Source organism: Haliotis rufescens, unplaced genomic scaffold, assembly GCF_023055435.1.
Source record: "Haliotis rufescens isolate VD_foot unplaced genomic scaffold, xgHalRufe1.0.p SCAF_4, whole genome shotgun sequence".
Lineage (NCBI taxonomy): Eukaryota > Metazoa > Mollusca > Gastropoda > Lepetellida > Haliotidae > Haliotis > Haliotis rufescens.
The window spans coordinates 15,243,883-15,261,662 of NW_025964112.1; the positions used below are offsets into that span (position 1 = coordinate 15,243,883).

The 17,780-nt window shown below is 40.6% G+C and overlaps 2 protein-coding genes across 3 annotated transcripts in view; one reads left to right on the forward strand and one right to left on the reverse strand.

Moving 5' to 3' along the window:
- Window positions 1-3,047: 3,047 nt before the first annotated feature.
- Window positions 3,048-4,871, forward strand: LOC125372456 (extensin-like). Its single transcript, XM_048382524.1, has one exon. The coding sequence runs from the start codon at window positions 3,048-3,050 to the stop codon at window positions 4,869-4,871; it is 1,824 nt and encodes a 607-aa protein (XP_048238481.1).
- A 2,469-nt stretch (window positions 4,872-7,340) lies between these two features.
- The window catches only part of LOC124140509 (Krueppel-like factor 6), a 39,538-nt gene continuing 29,098 nt past the window's right edge, over window positions 7,341-17,780 (reverse strand). The window contains exons 1-3 of one of the 2 annotated variants that reach the window (XM_046508116.2): window positions 11,775-11,929; window positions 10,524-11,223; window positions 7,341-10,027 (exon numbers count right to left, since the gene is read on the reverse strand). In XM_046508116.2, coding sequence (XP_046364072.1) covers window positions 9,840-10,027; window positions 10,524-11,211 — 876 coding nt within the window. In that variant the 5' untranslated portion in view covers window positions 11,212-11,223; window positions 11,775-11,929 and the 3' untranslated portion in view covers window positions 7,341-9,839. Of the gene's footprint in view, window positions 10,028-10,523; window positions 11,224-11,774; window positions 11,930-17,780 lie in introns of those variants that run through there. The other variant, XM_046508115.2, reaches the window with a different exon arrangement.

The window sequence follows — 17,780 nt, forward strand, 5'->3', positions numbered from 1 at the left end:
TCACCAATTTTTTTCATCACTCCTGATCTTTGCTGAAGCTCAAGGGAACTCCCCTGGTCACATATCCTGCTTCAATCAACTCTGTCATTGCCACTACCATGGGATTGAAGGTTTCTACCATTGCTGAACTCTCTGCTTCGATCATCCCAGTTTCGGCCACCCGTTTTGCATCTTAACGTCATTCTTTGCCATTTCGGCTCATTACGAACCGCTTGATGACAAAGCAATCGAGTTGATCACTTCAAGACTGTGTTTTTACTAGCCCTTGCAACTGCTGCATATATTAGCAATATCCACATTCTGAATGTCAGCCATGTCTAGTTTGAACGGTCTGAGAATGGGAAGGTTTTTATGATCCCCATCTTTGGCCCGGACAACCAAGAAAATCTCTTCTTATGTCTGGTGAGATTGCTCCGTCTTTACTTAGCTGCTGCAAGTCCATGTCAGCGCTAGTGCTTCGTTGCCTCAACCTGTTGCATCCAATCCAGAATAACATCAGGCTGTCACCTCAACCATGGCCTTACACAGCGGTTGCACCCTTTCCGCCATCATGGAAGGGTGCTTATTGAAGACGGACACGGTCTTTGCCTCCCACCATCTCCATGACATGTCACTGACATCCAGGACTTACACAGGTTCAGTCCTAGTCCTGGTGCAGCAGCTGTCAATGGCTCGTCAAAGCAGATAACTGACGCATGTACCCGTTCCTGCTCTCGTAATACATTCATGTATATTACTTATTAAATCTTGAAACCTTTAACACCCGTGTTATTGTTTTTTTATTTGTTCAGGATTCCCAGACCTAGTTCCTGATTGGAGGGTGGATTCGCTCGTCGACTTTGGTCTTCCACTTTGAAGTCACCCCAAGATGAGATAGTTGCACATGGTGTCCCGAACATTTATTCCACATTCACCTCCCTGGGTGTGTGACGCAGTTGTTGAATTCAAGACCATGGTGATGCTGGGATCTGTTTGGGTGAATGCTTTTAGAACCTGGAAACTGTTCAAGCACGTTTCCACATAGGATTGAAGAAGAAAGAAGAAATGCATAGTGTGACATGGTTAAGTATATAAATATACAATTAATTGGAAAATTCCAATATTTGTATTTTTACATACCAAGTGTGTGTATTCGGATGAATATTGCAGGTATTCATGGATACAGTTATGCAGTTATAAGTTTGGAACTAAAACTTGGTATTCTTATGATATGTTATATGTAAATTTAGGATTGAATTGGATTGATTTCTTGAATTATATGATAAATTGATAATGAATATCTTCATTAAATGTGTTACACATGGCTAAGATGTATTTGGTAAGAAGTGCATTGGTGTTCAGCATTGTTCTTTGGTGTAAAACATCTTCGCAGATATTTCTCTATTATAGTATTCAGACAGAAAATAGAATAATAGTGCTATTGACTTGAATAGACAAATGTGTCTGGGCTGATTCAGAAAGGTGAAATGCATAGCGGAATTACACAAGATGTGCACACTGGATTTTATGGTCATACCTCCATAAATGCCAAAATATATTGAAATCAATTCTTAAAAGTAGGGGGCACGGGTGGCCCAGTTACCCCTTGGGCACGTCAGAAACCTATGATTGTGGGTTCGAATCCCGATTCGCCCCAATTATGTTTCTAGGTTTGTCAGCACCATACCCATGCAACGTCTGTGATCTGCATCACTTGGGGCTTTCCTCCCACATTAAGCTGACACGCTGCGATATAATTGGAATACTGTTAAAAGCTGCATTAAACCCAACTCACTCACTCACTCACTTAAAAGTAACATCAACAATAATAACTTCAAACTGCTTTTTTAATCATTAACACAGAAAACTGTCAGGCAGTGCAGTAATGCAACACCAGCCCCACCCACTGTATAATCAGCCCCACCCACTGTGTAATCAGCCAATTAGGAAACGGCCTGGTTCCCTGTCGCTACACTGCTGGCACTACACTGACAGTGCAGCATACCCAGGGAACCAGGCTGATTAGGAAACGGTAGTCCGTTAATGGGCGTGGTCAATTTTGTTCTTGGTTTATGGAATCATATACCCAATATAATTGCTTGTTTTGTCAATCATATGGCATGGAATCACTTTCAATTTATTTGTAAATAATTGATAAGTAACTTGCAATATTTGTTTTTTAGATTGTACTTTTGTATCTTGTGTTTATGCTATTTACATATTTGTGGCTTTTATCATGTTTGTTTACATGAATATTTGTAAAGTATGTTTAAGATTTTTACCTCAGATTTGATTTCTATACTGAAGCAAAAACATAAGGGATCATGAAATATTTTTAAATACCATGCACATTTAAAAAAAATTCAGTCTTCACTACCAAAAAATGTTCGAAAAAATATTCATGATCCCTAACAATTTTGTTCAGTATACAATGACTGAAGTACAACAGACATTTTACTTCTTTATGATGTCTGTTACAATCATTGTCATGCAGAGTGGATGAATATACACTTTCTTTTTTTTAACATTTTTTAGACATTTAAACATTATTAAACATTTAAAGATATTTAAAGTTTTAAACGTTATTAAACATAAAAATGATTTAAACAACTATCTGAATAAATTGGCCCCAACTGTTCTAAAAAGTGCATTCATTTTGCTCATCCAGTATTTCTTTGAAGTAAGCAATATTTGTCTTGTGTATGAATTTGTTTTTGTGTTGTTTATTTACAGAGTGGTAGCATTTGCTGTGAATAAATAAATTATTCTGTACTTTTTTTTTTATTTGTTCATGTAATTATTTCACAACAGCCAATCATTGTGATGTATCTGAAATATTATTGTCACCTTCATGATGTATACTTACTGTACATATACCAATTTGGTATTCGTCTAAAGGACGAGTATTTAAAGTGCATTTGGCTCATTTCATTTGGCCTGGTCAGCACATTGTCCCTTGAATGAGAAGTAGGAGATTAGGGTCGGCTTCTGTACCACTGGAGCACTTATTGCTACGGGATTCCGGGATTCTGGGTAAGAACTGGTCCACTGGGTGCTGTGCCCTAGTAATGCTATTTAATCAAACCCCCTGTCATCAACAATCCCCCTTCCCTCACCCCAACTCAACTATCCTCCCAACTCAACTACCCCCTTCCCTAACCCCAGTCAACTACCCCCTTCCCTCACCCCAGTCAACTACCCCCTTCCCTCACCCGAGTCATCTACCCCCTTCCCTCACCCCAACTCAATTACCCCCCTTCCCTCACCCCAACTCATCTACCCCCTTCCCTCACCCCAACTCAACTACCCCCTTCCCTCACCCCAACTCAACTACCCCCTTCCCTCACCCCAACTCAACTACCCCCTTCCCTCACCCCAGTCAACTACCCCCTTCCCTCACCCCAGTCAACTACCACCTTCCCTCGCCCCAGTCAACTACCTCCTTCCCTCACCCCAACTCATCTACCCCCTTCCCTCACCCCAACTCAACTACCCCCTTCCCTCGCCCCAGTCATCTACCCCCTTCCCTCACCCCAACTCATCTACCCCCTTCCCTCATCCCAGTCATCTACCCCCTTCCCTCACCCCAACTCATCTACCCCCTTCCCTCATCCCAACTCATCTACCCCCCTTCCCTCACCCAAACTCAATTACCCCCTTCCCTCACCCCAACTCATCTACCCCCTTCCCTCACCCCAACTCATCTACCCCCTTCCCTCGCCCCAGTCAACTACCCCCTTCCCTCACCCCAACTCTACCCCCTTCCCTCACCCCAACTCAACTACCCCCTTCCCTCATCCCAGTCATCTACCCCCTTCCCTCACCCCAACTCATCTACCCCCTTCCCTCGCCCCAGTCAACTACAACCTTCCCTCGCCCCAGTCAACTACAACCTTCCCTCACCCCAACTCAATTACCCCCTTCCCTCACCCCAACTCATCTACCCCCTTCCCTCACCCCAACTCATCTACCCCCTTCCCTCGCCCCAGTCAACTACAACCTTCCCTCACCCCAACTCAACTACCCCCTTCCCTCACCCCAACTCATCTACCCCCTTCCCTCGCCCCAGTCAACTACAACCTTCCCTCACCCCAACTCATCTACCCCCTTCCCTCATCCCAACTCAACTACCCCCTTCCCTCACCCCAACTCAACTACCCCCTTCCCTCACCCCAGTCAACTACAACCTTCCCTCACCCCAACTCATCTACCCCCTTCCCTCGCCCCAGTCAACTACCCCCTTCCCTCACCCCAGTCAACTACCCCCTTCCCTCACCCCAGTCATCTACCCCCTTCCCTCACCCCAACTCAACTACCCCCTTTCCTCTCCCCAACTCAACTACCCCCTTCCCTCACTCCAGTCAACTACCCCTTTTCCTCACCCCAGTCATCTACCCCCTTCCCTCACCCCAGTCAACTACCCCCTTCCCTCACCCCAGTCAACTACCCCCTTCCCACACCCCAACTCAATTACCCCCTTCCCTCACCCCAACTCAATTACCCCCTTCCCTCACCCCAACTCAACTACCCCCTTCCCTCACCCCAACTCAACTACCCCCTTCCCTTACCCCAGTCAACTACCCCCTTCCCTCACCCCAGTCAACTACCCCCTTCCCTCACCCCAGTCAACTACCCCCTTCCCTCACCCCAACTCAACTACCCCTTTCCCTCAACCCAACTCAACTACCCCCTTCCCTCATCCCAGTCATCTACCCCCTTCCCACCCCAGTCATCTACCCCCTTCCCTCACCCCAACTCAATTACCCCCCTTCCCTCACCCCAACTCAATTACCCCCCTTCCCTCACCCCATCTCAACTACCCCCTTACCTCACCCCAGCCAACTATCCCCCTTCCCCCATCCAAGTCAACTATCCCCCTTCCCACCCCCTAGTCAACCAACTATTTCCTACCCCCCAGTCAACTAGCCCTCATTATTCCACTCACCCATCCAACACCCAAACCAGCCTTCCTCCATACAGCACCACAACCATCTCCCATCCCAAACCCCAACAATCAACTCTCATCCCATGGTACCCCACTCCCACTGAGCCAACAATCAACCCATCCCACACCTCAGCCACAAACCCCCTTCCCAAACACACCCATCCCACACCCAGCAATAACCCTCTGTCTTTCTGTCCCACGCTTCAACAATGAACTTTCCCATCCCACACCTCAAGCTTTGATACCCCAAACCCATGACCTACGGCCTCCATAAATTGTACAGGCTTATGGGAAAATCCCAACCGTGTTTTCTGTTGTCGCTCAAAATTGAGTAAATATTCAATACCTGTAATTTATACTTGCATAATAGTTGTTTTCTTTAGAAAGTCCAACATTTAAATAGATTTGTAATATATTTGGAATAATTGATCAAGTAGTCATTCAAATGATAATTTGTTTATGATCATGGTTTGTTACTGACTGACTGATTTATCCATTGCCTGGTTTTATCTTCCCTCCCTCTGCGTTGCCATAACAAATACTTGTTTACGTGCCACAGAAAATATGTTGAGCCTGTGCACATATAACATAACAGCTAATTCTTTTCCTGACAGATTTTTTAATGGCGGCTATTGATACCGATCAGGGTTTCAGCGGAGATGACTTGACATATTTCCGCCTGTTGCTTTCAGCAAGTTCTCAGTGAGGTAATGTGAGCGTTGTATCTGCGGGTGTGCATGGATGGTACACAACCCTTGACACAGGCCTCTTGGTGAAAAAGAAAAGTGTACTTGTACTTACTGTGCATTGATATTTTTGGCCCTTTATCAGAATATGCAGCTTTTTGTATTCACACGAGATCGGGTTAAAACTTGCACTGAATGAAACAAGCAGAGTAATGGCAGCCTGTTCAGGAGAGGGACACCAGTTGTCTAGGCCCTTGAGCACGTATGCCAGAAACCTGGGATCATGACTTTGAATCCCTGTCATAGTATTTCAAACCTGAAACTCATTCAGCAACATGCACAATGGAGTATCACCATGACTGACAAGATTTAAGGTGTATATCCTGTTTATGTTCTTTAAGTACAGGGGACATGGGTTACCCAGTCGTCTAAGGCACCGCGATTTGCTGTGCAGATTTGTGTCCCTTGGGCACGCCAGAAACCTATGATTGTGGGTTCGAATCCCGGTTCGCCCTGATTATGTTTCTAGGTTTGTCAGCACCATTCCTGTGCTCATGGGTTTCATCAAAGTGGTAAACGTCAGACGTGCTTCACTTTGAGCTTTCCTCCCACATTAAGCTGACACGCCATCATATAATTGGAATACTGTGAAAAGCGGTGTTAAACCCAACTTCCTCACTATAGCGGTTGAGTGTTATGAAGGATGGAGAAGAATTGTTGGCATGATGTAGATGTACTATATATTGACATATTTCACCAGTTTGAAGGACTGAAATCAAATCATGTCCTCTCTTCATTACAAAAAAAGAACTTGATAATTAATGTGTATATGTATCATTTACCACAAATTAATTTTAAATACTATTAGTATGTTTCTGGAGATAAGACATTGTTCATCTAATCAGTCATTTGACTTGATGTGATTCAAACTAATATTTTTTACAAGTGTTGAACATGTCACACCATTGATGTTTTCTTCTAGTGCTATAGTGGCCAAGAGATTTTTAAATCTCTAAAAAATAAAAACCAAATGGAGCCCCAAACAATGCATATTTTATTCTGTAGGGTCTGTGAGACAGACTTAAGGGGGGCCAATATCTGCTGTTTGTCATCTTCACGAGGAAGATATATAACTGACTATAAAAGGTCAGTTTCCACCCATTCCGAACTAAGCTAGAATATCTAGGCACCACCAGCGGCCATTGCGAATTATGTCCCTCCTATTGACCTCTCATGTAACTTGCATTTGCTTCAAACAACATGGCGGCGCCCAGTCAAGAAGATCTGATTGATAATTAAGAGCTGTATAGGGTCTTACTCTGCAAAGTACATGAAATCACTTGAGCATCTTGATTTAACACCCAGTTGGCAGTACACATACTTTGCAAATACTGCAATTGACTGAAATATGTATGTTGAAATCTATGTTGTGATATACAAACCAAATATCTAGTTCCTTCTGCGATTTTGAATTGACTATGTATAGACTCGTTAATCCAGCCAAAATGTAACTCGCGAATTCCTGCCTAGCTCGCCAAGGGTGTAAACTGGACATTTTTAGTTAGCTAACTCCCTTGCCTCGGGAACATGGCTGTTTGTGGACTGAATCAGATTCTGTCCCTTGCAGCTAAACCCCTTTCACAAGTCACAGGCAGAAAGCTCAAAGGGTGTTAGCATTTTGCAATATTTTGGCTGAAATATTTTCTGACTAATGAAACAAAACGGGAAGCTTTTTATTACATACATATATTTATTCTTTGATTATATACACCAAGTTCACATGAGAGAACTTGCAAACCTAGCAACAGAATGCAAATGTCACATGACATCACTGCTTTCTCCCATGATCCTTCACTGAGTTACATGTTACCAAAATATACATCAAAGTATAAAAAAACAAGCGAACAATTAACAATCATTAACAATTAACATGTCCTTACTATTGTTTTCCTGGGAATTGATGCATTTCTAATGTTACTGGAAGTCATGAATGCTGAAAATGGAAACTCAAATGTATTTTGGTTCAGTTTTTCCAAATACATGTACACTAGTTGAGTAAAAGTGGAGAATTGGAAAAATGGAGGTCTCAACAAGGATATCAAATATCTTGTATTAAACAAGCAATTTAATTCTTAATGGCCTTGACAGAATATCACCAGTTTCCAAACATGCAATATTTCTGTCAAGTAGAAAATACTTGTACAGGACTGTTATGCCTATTGAGTATCAAAGGGCAACAGCTTTGTGTGGCATTTGTTAAGAAAATATTCTGCCAAATAAATTAGCTATAAAAATATTTAAAACCACTTCCTAAACTTACAAAATTGCACAATCCCAAGAGTCAAAAAATTGTCATGTGGGTTTCATATATATATATGTACTAAAAACATTTTTTGCACTGAATTATCAAGGGAGAAGTCACTGATTCTAGATATTTTCCCAACCATTTCTTCTTCAGTGAGTGTTATGGTATTAGCACTTATCACATAGTTACTACACACATGAATAAGATGACATATATAAATATGAGCAATACTAAAATCTCATTGTTATTCATGTACAAAACAAACTAATCACAGCCACTCAGACACATTACATTGGGAGAAGGCAGATCTGAGACGGGGAATCTGATTGGTCCAACTGCAGGATGCATAAATAGCTGCTGCCACTTGTGTTGTTGAGATCACAGCTGTCCCAATTTCCTGTGCAAATGGCATAAACAATAAAGGATGTTTGCATATATCCACTGAGGCCAATGTTTCAATGTCTGATTCAAAACAATTAAATATACTGTAAAATTAATAGCACTTTGGGTGAAATTGGTTTGTTCATCTGGACATTTGTTAGTTAAAATTTGTTTGCATATTGCAGTGTAAACTTGAGATAAACATGCTAAAAGGAAATGGAAAAAAATACCCATAAAAGAATGATAACAGATTGAGCAGTGAAAAAGAGGAACCAAGATGTCCGCTTTCAAGCAAAACAAAATCAGAATGTGACTTTTCATGGAACCTGGGCGTTGGAATATAAGAGAGATGACGACAATAAAAATTGAGATATAAGTAACAGAAGAACAAAGGTAACAGATCTTCAAGAACAAATGTAAAACCCAACAACAGGAAACGCCAATTAAACAATATCGGTACAACAGAAACGCCCTGTCGTCAAAATCAAACAAATACCAGCAGATTGGAATTGATCGAGTTTGTAAGCAAATAATTAACTGACAAAAAACCAATATTGAGATACGTGGCTAAGTTATGTCTAGTCTGAAAATAAAATCGCAGAAGAAATTATTTTTGCATACTGGTCATTTAGATACATTCCTAACCCTCTTTCCTCAAACCTCTGTATGTGTGACAGAGATACCGTATTTCCTCAATTAAAGCGTGGGAGATTTTATGAACATAATTCTCCCAATTACGATCTTTGTAATTAAACACAGGGGGTCTGAATGAAATATATGGCGGGGTGTTTAATCGAGGAAATACAGTAATGAAGAAAGTGTAAACTGATATCAAAAACACACTACATCCTTCTTTTCTTGAAACGATTCGAAAACAAGAAGGACATAAACATGTTGGACTGCAATCTTTCCTTAACCTTATCATGTTGATGAGATTTCCACGTAGCTACGTTCTATTCAAGCACTAGGCAAGATATGTAATGATATCACAGTGAAGTAGTACGAAGTTAATATCATAAGTTCAATGTCATGACCTTCAGAGGTCACCAATGGCTGAATCCACAGCCAATTCAAACATTCCTTTCTCTCACACTTCCTTAACAATGTTCCAGATCTTTTGTCCATGTCTTCAGAGTACTGGTATATGGAAATGCACGATGACGTTCAACATGTCCAGTGTTTCTTACAAATTCTCCTCTGGAGTAACAATTCCTGAGAGCCACTCATTGTCTTTTCTGATTAGTGCACTAACATGAATGTGAAGTCTTCTTGGCACAACTGCGAGTCCCATCACTGGCCAGTCATGGTGTAATTTCAATGTGCTTTCAAAATGGCTCAGATGACCACTAGTCATGCACTTTTGTTCAAACATTATTCTGTCATGTGACCATTCATTCAAATGAGGAAATTCTCCCCTTTCAAATGACATAACACTATGATTTTAGATTCAATGTTTCGTATCACGTGTGCTTGTTTGTTCTTATCACAGAGTTGTAGGTCATGGTCAAATGGCGATGGTAAATGGGTGAGGACTTGAACGGTGTCAAAGATCCATGGTTGCATGACGTTTCATGTGTAGTGCCAGATGGTCCGATCGGGAGAAACATCTCTCACAATACCTGCATTGGAAGGGTTTTGCCCCGGTATGTTTTCGGTAGTGGCGTGTAAGTTCATCACTTCGGGCAAATCGCCATTCACAACCTTCCCATGTACATTTGTAGGGTTTCTCACCTGAAGAAGAAAAACACAGCATTTAGAATGGGTCTACATAAACGTGTCAATAAACTCATGAAACATAATGGTAATTAGGCTCGTATTAGAGCACTAGAACATCCCATGTGTTGGTTGGCCCGTGCCCCAGTTTGAAATGACAAGCATTATACATATTCACCACTAAACAATATAGTGCTTAACGAAGAGGGAGACAACTCTACAATAATAACTACCCGTGAAGATTCGGGTCAGAATAGGTCTTCAGCAACCCATGCGACTAAGCTTGTATGAGGCGACCAACGGGATCGGGTGGTCAGACTAGGTGACTTGGTTGGTGCATGTCATCATATCCCAATTGCGTGGATCGATGCTCATGATGTCAATCACTGGATTGTCTAGTCCAGACTCGATTATTTACAGACCACCATCATATAGCTGGAATACTACTGAGTGTGGCATTAAAGAACAAACAAACACACACACACACACACACACACTATAATAACTGTCTTACCTGTATGCGTTCGTAGATGAGCCTTAAGGTGTGAACTTTTGGTGTAGACCTTTTTACATCCCGAGTATGGACAGTGGTGAACCCTTTTCCTGGTGTCGAGACTAACTTCTATACGGGTTCCGGAAGGAGGGTGTGATACACACTGCTGAGACTGGCTATGATGGTGGGCAGTTTGTGGCCGTTTATGTGATGACCCAGCTGCCACAATAATTTTTTGATGTCTATGAACCAACTCTGCTGAAATTGGACGCAGTGCAACTGTTTCTGTCCTGCCAGGCCTCTGTGCAACTAATTTCAAAGCAAAAGGGTCATTAGATTTCGGTCGTATTGGTGACAAAGGAGGGTCACTTATGTTACTATCCCATGACACACCACTAGATGCTGAACTGAAGCTGTTTATACTGAGGGTATCCGATGCCCGATCATTCAAATTGAGCTGTGCAAATTCATTCAGTTTGTCATCGGCTTCAACTTCATCACCGCTATCGCACACATCATCATCGTCATCTTCATCATCAGGAATGTTATCTACATCATCGGACTCAGGGTAATCTGCTTCTCCCTCTGCTTCTGAAGCTTCACAGGCCTCAGCCCGACGCTTCATCGATACCCCTCCTGATGCGGCATCCTCGGAATTGAGTTTCTTGAAAGACGTGAGCTTAGGTTCATCTTTGAGGTAGCGTTCCATTTCCAGGCAGTTCTGAAAAGAAAAACAAGAAAATGTTGAGCAAAAAAGTCATTGATTTTATATTTTCTCAAATGAAGAATGATAATGCTTAGTTCCATCACGGAAGCCATTACAAATAATATAAATGTGACAAAATATCATATCAATTAATTATTTTCATGATCATTCCATAGATTTGGTATTGTTGTCATCCAAATATACAGAACAGGAAATAAGTGTGAAGCCTTATCCTCATTATAGAAAGTTGGAATAGAAACTTAGTAATTGTCAGATCTTCTATACTATATATAAATTTTATTTCAAATAAAATCTGATATAGACTGCCTGAACATTGAGTGTTCTTACCACGACACAAAAGTCAGATAATTAGTTTCAATTGTTCCAAAATTCCCACTATTTTGCCTCTAATGGGCCTTGCAGAGGATTGTATCTATCAGAGGATACTATCCATTCTTTTGCTACTGCCCCTAACTAATCCCTAGCATTACTATGACACACATACAGATGCTACATATGATGAACAAACAATCTCGAGAGAGTAATTCAGAAAACTACTTGTGCACCTGGTCAAGGAGTAACTGGTTGGCCTACATAGATCCATCATAATGCGGACATACACAATCTGAAGAGCAAATATCAAGTACTCATCCAAACTTGTCACACCACCTCGTTTTGGGGAGAGGGACACAGCAATTTCATATTCTATTCATTCTCATCATAGTGCTCTGGCTTTGACAGTGGCTCATTCTCTGATGTAAATTAACCCTTGTTAGATATACCTGCAGGTGAAGCTATAACGAGACCTTACGACAGCGATGGGTTGTCAATGTGCTCCTACATTAGGGTCATTCAAGCTGCCCTATCTAAACTGATCAAAAATAGTTAGGGATCATGAATATTTTTGACGATATTTTTTGTAGTGAAGACTGGGCACACAAATTCATAAAAATATTCCCCAAAATATTCATCATTCCTAACTTTTTTTGTTCAAGTAATTAGGATCATTCAGGCTGTCAATAGACAAGTTTGGTTAGAGTACATCTTCCACAGTAGGTAAATGATGGATTGAGCAGGATATGGGTTAACCACGAACCCATCTATAAGCAAACACAGGAACACCCACATCCCACCTCAGTCGGCATTCCTGGTTACGGATGCCTGCACTCTTACTCATCTGGGGGAACCCACCTCTGACCCTCCTGTGTCACTAGCCAGGAGAATAGATACACAATATGACTTCAATCACTTGCTTGTCAAGAAAGAATGCATTTTTTATGTACATTTTAGATTCAACTGATGTTTTTGTATTTGGATTGCAGTTTTGCTACTGAGAAAAAACAGTCCCTAGGGCAGTTTGATGGAGGCATATATTTTTAAATCAAATTTTCAAAATCCAACAAATTTCGGCAGTTGTTCAAATTATTGGCAAAGTAATATAATCTTTCTTGTTTAATATCACTGCCATGTAAAGAAATGGTAAAGCTTGAGAATGAATATCTTGTATACTAACCCCTCTCAACAAATACAGCTTATCAGACATCCATTGTCAACAAAAACAATAGAATTCCTTCATCAGCAAAGATGTAAGTCAATTGAATTTGACATTGAGGTAGAAACCACCAATGGCGAGACAACTTTGATATCATCCCTAAATACGCTATTGTTATACTAGGATCCTGATTGTATAGCTCTCCCCAAAATGAGTGTATGTTAGGCTTTGTTTTCAATTCTTGGCAGTTGTGACTTCTCACACTTGATAAGAAGAGAATAAGGCATGATAAGAATGCATACAAACAGCCTGTCCAAATGTATTGGAATGCTGACTGAACAGCCTATGCTACACATACATGTCATTTTTCTAAATGAAATAGCATTATGCATACATATTTCACTTTGTCTGAACAGTATTCATGGCTAACTAAGAATGCACTTATGCATGCAATGTTTACCATATATGGCAAGAAGTTGAGTCGACCACATGGGAATGAACCATCAAAGGAAAGTTTAAACCCAAATAAATTCTATAATAGCGTTATGCAAAGAATTTCACTGGATGACTTTATCAATGGGACCTGTTGGAATATTAGTCGGTGATGACGTAGGTACCCATATCACACCACAGGGACATGTGATCTTTACCTATCTATTGCTGCGCTATTATACAAGATTTCATGTGGAGGAATGTGTGGACGCGTCCTCTATTGACAATCTATAACGACTACCTTCACCCAACTATTGTTGTTTGGAGGGGGTGCACAAAGAGTGTCGGGGGTATTCGTTCTCACATTCATTCTGCAGCGTGTGTTTATTCTGAAATCTTTTCATCATGTTCACAAGGGTATGGGAAATGTGAGTTGGGTCATGTACGAATGGCTGTCATGATTCATTCTGCACAAAAGACATTTACAAGACAGATACTTTCTAAAGCTTTAAAAAATGTCACTTGTTGGACCTACTTTTTTGACAGAATCTTGACATGTTTAAGATTAGACAGACATTAAGCAACCTACATGGTATGAGAGCTATATGTAAAGCGTGGCTATTTTCTGTAATAACAAAAACAAAAGAAAAAAAACCCAAAAGAAATACATAGTATGGGACTACGGTATAGGGTTTATTTTGCTGTAACGCTGCACGAGTTGATGTCGACATCATTAATATACTACTCAAAAGAAGTTGAAGATCTCCTGATTCTTTCATATCACTATAGTCAATGTGTCATGTCAAAACAATATGAAATAATCAGGTGTTCCAAATCTTCTTTTGAGGAATATATAGGAAATGAAACTGGTATGTAAGAATTTTGTATAACATGTATGAAACCTTTTTCTCCATAACATGATTCAGTACTGGCTGATCATATTACATGTCTTCATATCGTGGTAAGAGAGGCCCAGCTGCTTCAGGTGCTGCTATTTGCTGTGCAGAGTTGCTTCCCTGGGCATGCGAGAAACATTTGATCATGGGTTCGAATTATGTTTCGAGGTTTCTCAGCACCATGCCCATGTTTGAGGGTTTCACCAAAGTGGTAACATCTTTGACCTGAATCACTTCGTGTTCGTGAGAGAACATAAAGAATTAAAGTCATTCGTTTCAAACGTTTATTCCTGCTACACCATCACTTGGATACATGAAATTGTGTTTGTGTTTGCTTCATGCGTCTCATAGCACGTCATACATGTGTTTTACCTTCTACAGAGTTTCTTCATGTTTCCAACTGTGTTGGACCGCAGGTGAAACTAAGGGGAAGTAATTCTCGAAAGTTACGGAAAAACATAAATTGCTATTCAGTAGCAGCTTAAATTAAAACGAAAAATGATTCCACTTATTGTCAACACTTTGGAATTCCTCCCACTGACATGCCATGATATAACTGGATTACTGTTCAAAGTTGTGTTAAACCCAACTCACTCACTCACATTGTGGTGAACATATTGAACCTTTCACCCAACGTGAAGTACGAAATGTATTTTTCTAGCATGGTATCCGCCCTTCCCCTCCCTGTACTCCAGAATATTAACCAGCTTTGATTAACATTTAAGAAACATTGTCAGCACTAATACCGGTAAGATTCATATTTACTGTTATGGAGATGCCCTTGAAAGACATTGATTTTTAGATGCGACTGAAGCTACCGACTTGAGACATCTCCCTGATCAGATAACGACAAGAGGGATAGCTTGCCCACCAGAAATCATTAGCCCACTGGGTGTGGCTGTTTGGTTAGGGGACGGTGGAAATAAGACCTATCCGATGACAGATATTGACAAGTTTTTCCTTCTGGCTTGTCTAGAGGTCAAGCAGCCATTCTGTGATCACGGCCAGTGTAGAGATATTCTGCTGTGTGAATTTACACCAACATAATGGTACACTGTTCTAAAAGTAACACAAAATCGGTGTATTTGCTATTTATGATGAAGTTTGATTTCTGTATAATTACTTACAATCACTCGTCCTTGTTATTTATGAAAGTGGTACATCTGTTTAAAAAAGATATTGAACTTTTTCTATAACATGTTCCTTTTCTGTCCAGTCCAGAAATATTGTTTTGAAGATTTGGATAAGTGCCTGCTGATATTTTCTTGTGTATATGTAAATGTATGTATAAATATATATATACATAATTAATGACTGACTGAGATTTTGCACAATTGTTCCTTGTGAAACAGCAAGATATACAAAACAAGCAAGCATTCTCAGGACGGGACTCAACCCCTAAAAAGTATGAGAATCTGTACTTTACTAAGTGAGTGAGTGAGTGAGTGAGTATGGTTTTACACCGCTTTTAGCAATATTCCAGCAATATTTCGGCGGGGAACACCAGAAATGGGCTTCGCACATTGTACCCATGTCAGGAATCGAACCCGGGTCTTCAGCGTGATGAGCGAACGCTTTAACCACTAGGCTACCCGACCGCCCCTTTTTTTACTAAGAAAGTGTTATCCCAAATATAACATTTGTTACATTTGACCACCTTCTCAATGACATTATGTATTCAAAGCATTCTCCATTCTGATATAGTGTGTAGGACCACTGAACGATTCCATTATACATTGAAACATTTGTGCTCGTTTCTCTGAAGAAAAGCTTGCCCCTCATGTCCATGCCCCTAGAAGTGAAGCTTGTGGCCAGCTACAGTGGCCTCCCTGGGACCAGCGCCGGCTTTACTTCGTTAATGCCTGTAATGCCACTGCTGTTGTTGCGTGACTTAGTGTAAGGCCGGAGGATGCCATGGATACAGTTGTTGTTGTCACAACATAAGTCTACTCTCATATGTAACAGGACCTTTCTAGGTTTACTTCAAAAGCCTGTGATAATGGAACTTTCAGTGAATGTACCAATTGATGGATGATGAGGAAAGAGATGACAGAAGCAATGAAAATGCTTTCATAATTAAATAGCATAATTGTCCTTTCTATATTTTCCTTTGTCATGTATAAACATTGTTTGTTGAGTGTCAACAGTTTGATGCATATCAGTTGGTAACCCCTAGTCTGTCTCCCAGATCCTTGAGAATAAAGTATACAGTATTCGACGTAATAAGCGCCCAGGGAGCTCTCAAAACTAGAAATAGGGGGCTCTTATTAGAATATTATTTTGGTGAAAAAGAGTTGAAAGATAAATTTTGTGGTTTATGCTGACAGCCTGAAATGTTTATGTACGACAGATATATTTTTCCAGAATTTAATTGCCAATAATAAAGGGTGCACATATCACATGAGTGCATATTATATGCCAATAGGGTTCGGAAAGGGTGCTAATTGGGATTTTTCACTAGCCAATATATAAGCAAATCTTGCGGTGGGCGCTTAATAGAGCGGGGCGCTTATTACATCAAATACGGTTATTGAATCCAACTCAAGTTAAGAATGATTTGGCATGTCTAGATTGCCAATGTTCCAGAAATCAAGCATTATTTCTAGGATCCATTTTGATTTTACTTTTTTTGTTGTAGATATATATTCTAGAATAAGATAACTTTATTTCTGGACTAAATGTTAGTCTAGCACATCCTCGAAGGAAGGTCATGATCATAGATAATGGACCATCCCAAAATAATCACCTCAGAATGAAGCCGTGGTTTTCTTATCAGCATCAGTGAATGGAATCGGTCCTAACACAGCAGGCCCTTAGACTGGAGACCAATGCTCCTGAAGTCGGATCTGTTCCAACCCACCCTTAACTGACCGGTGGGCTTGCTTGGATCAACATGACCAGTCAGAAAATGACCAACATGTTGTTCCCTCTGACCCCAGACAAACAATTCCTGAATAGGATGTGCAGCTTGTTTGGGGAGACGAGTTAATGAGCGATCTCTTGATGAAAGCATTGAATCAACCCTTGAAGATATGTGAATCCTAGAATGTGTTTTTTTTTCTAGATTGTTGAACTAAGCAGACAAAGCTTTCAGTTTTGATTTGCGGTCAAGCAAATATGCCAACACCAAGCTGACTCATCATTAATGTTCCTGACAAGAGCTGATGCAGCCGGACGGATTATTTGATAAAGGGGTTACTGGCAGAAGGTAGTCAATCTGGATTCCTCAACTTGCCAAACACAGAAGTAAATTAGTGGATTAGTGTATGTTAACTTGAACACAATTGTACATTCCTGGAATTTGGTTCATGATATTGACTGAGGCGCCATTACCATCAGAATTCTTGTATCCCGATAACATAAGCTTTCAGGAATGTCGATTGATCACAGCAGGTATAATAGAGATAGCAAACCCTGACAAATTGAAGAAACGTTTCGACTACGCACTTGACCGTAGACTCAGACTGAAAAACATTTTTGTTACTTTTGTGAATGAAACTTTTCATGATGCAGCAAGCAATTCATTTGGAACTGCACCATAATCTGTCAAATAGAGACAGACTTGATAATTACGGCAATCCTACAACTAATAAAGTATATTTGGACAAGTAATTCTTATAATGCAACTGCCTAACTCAGGCACCAAGTGTGGCTGCTTAGCTGTGCACTGTGCAGACAGGTTCATGTCTGTCTATGTTGGCAAAACTTAGTTGAGGCACTAATCTTAATCTCCCTCAGTGCACTCAATGTCA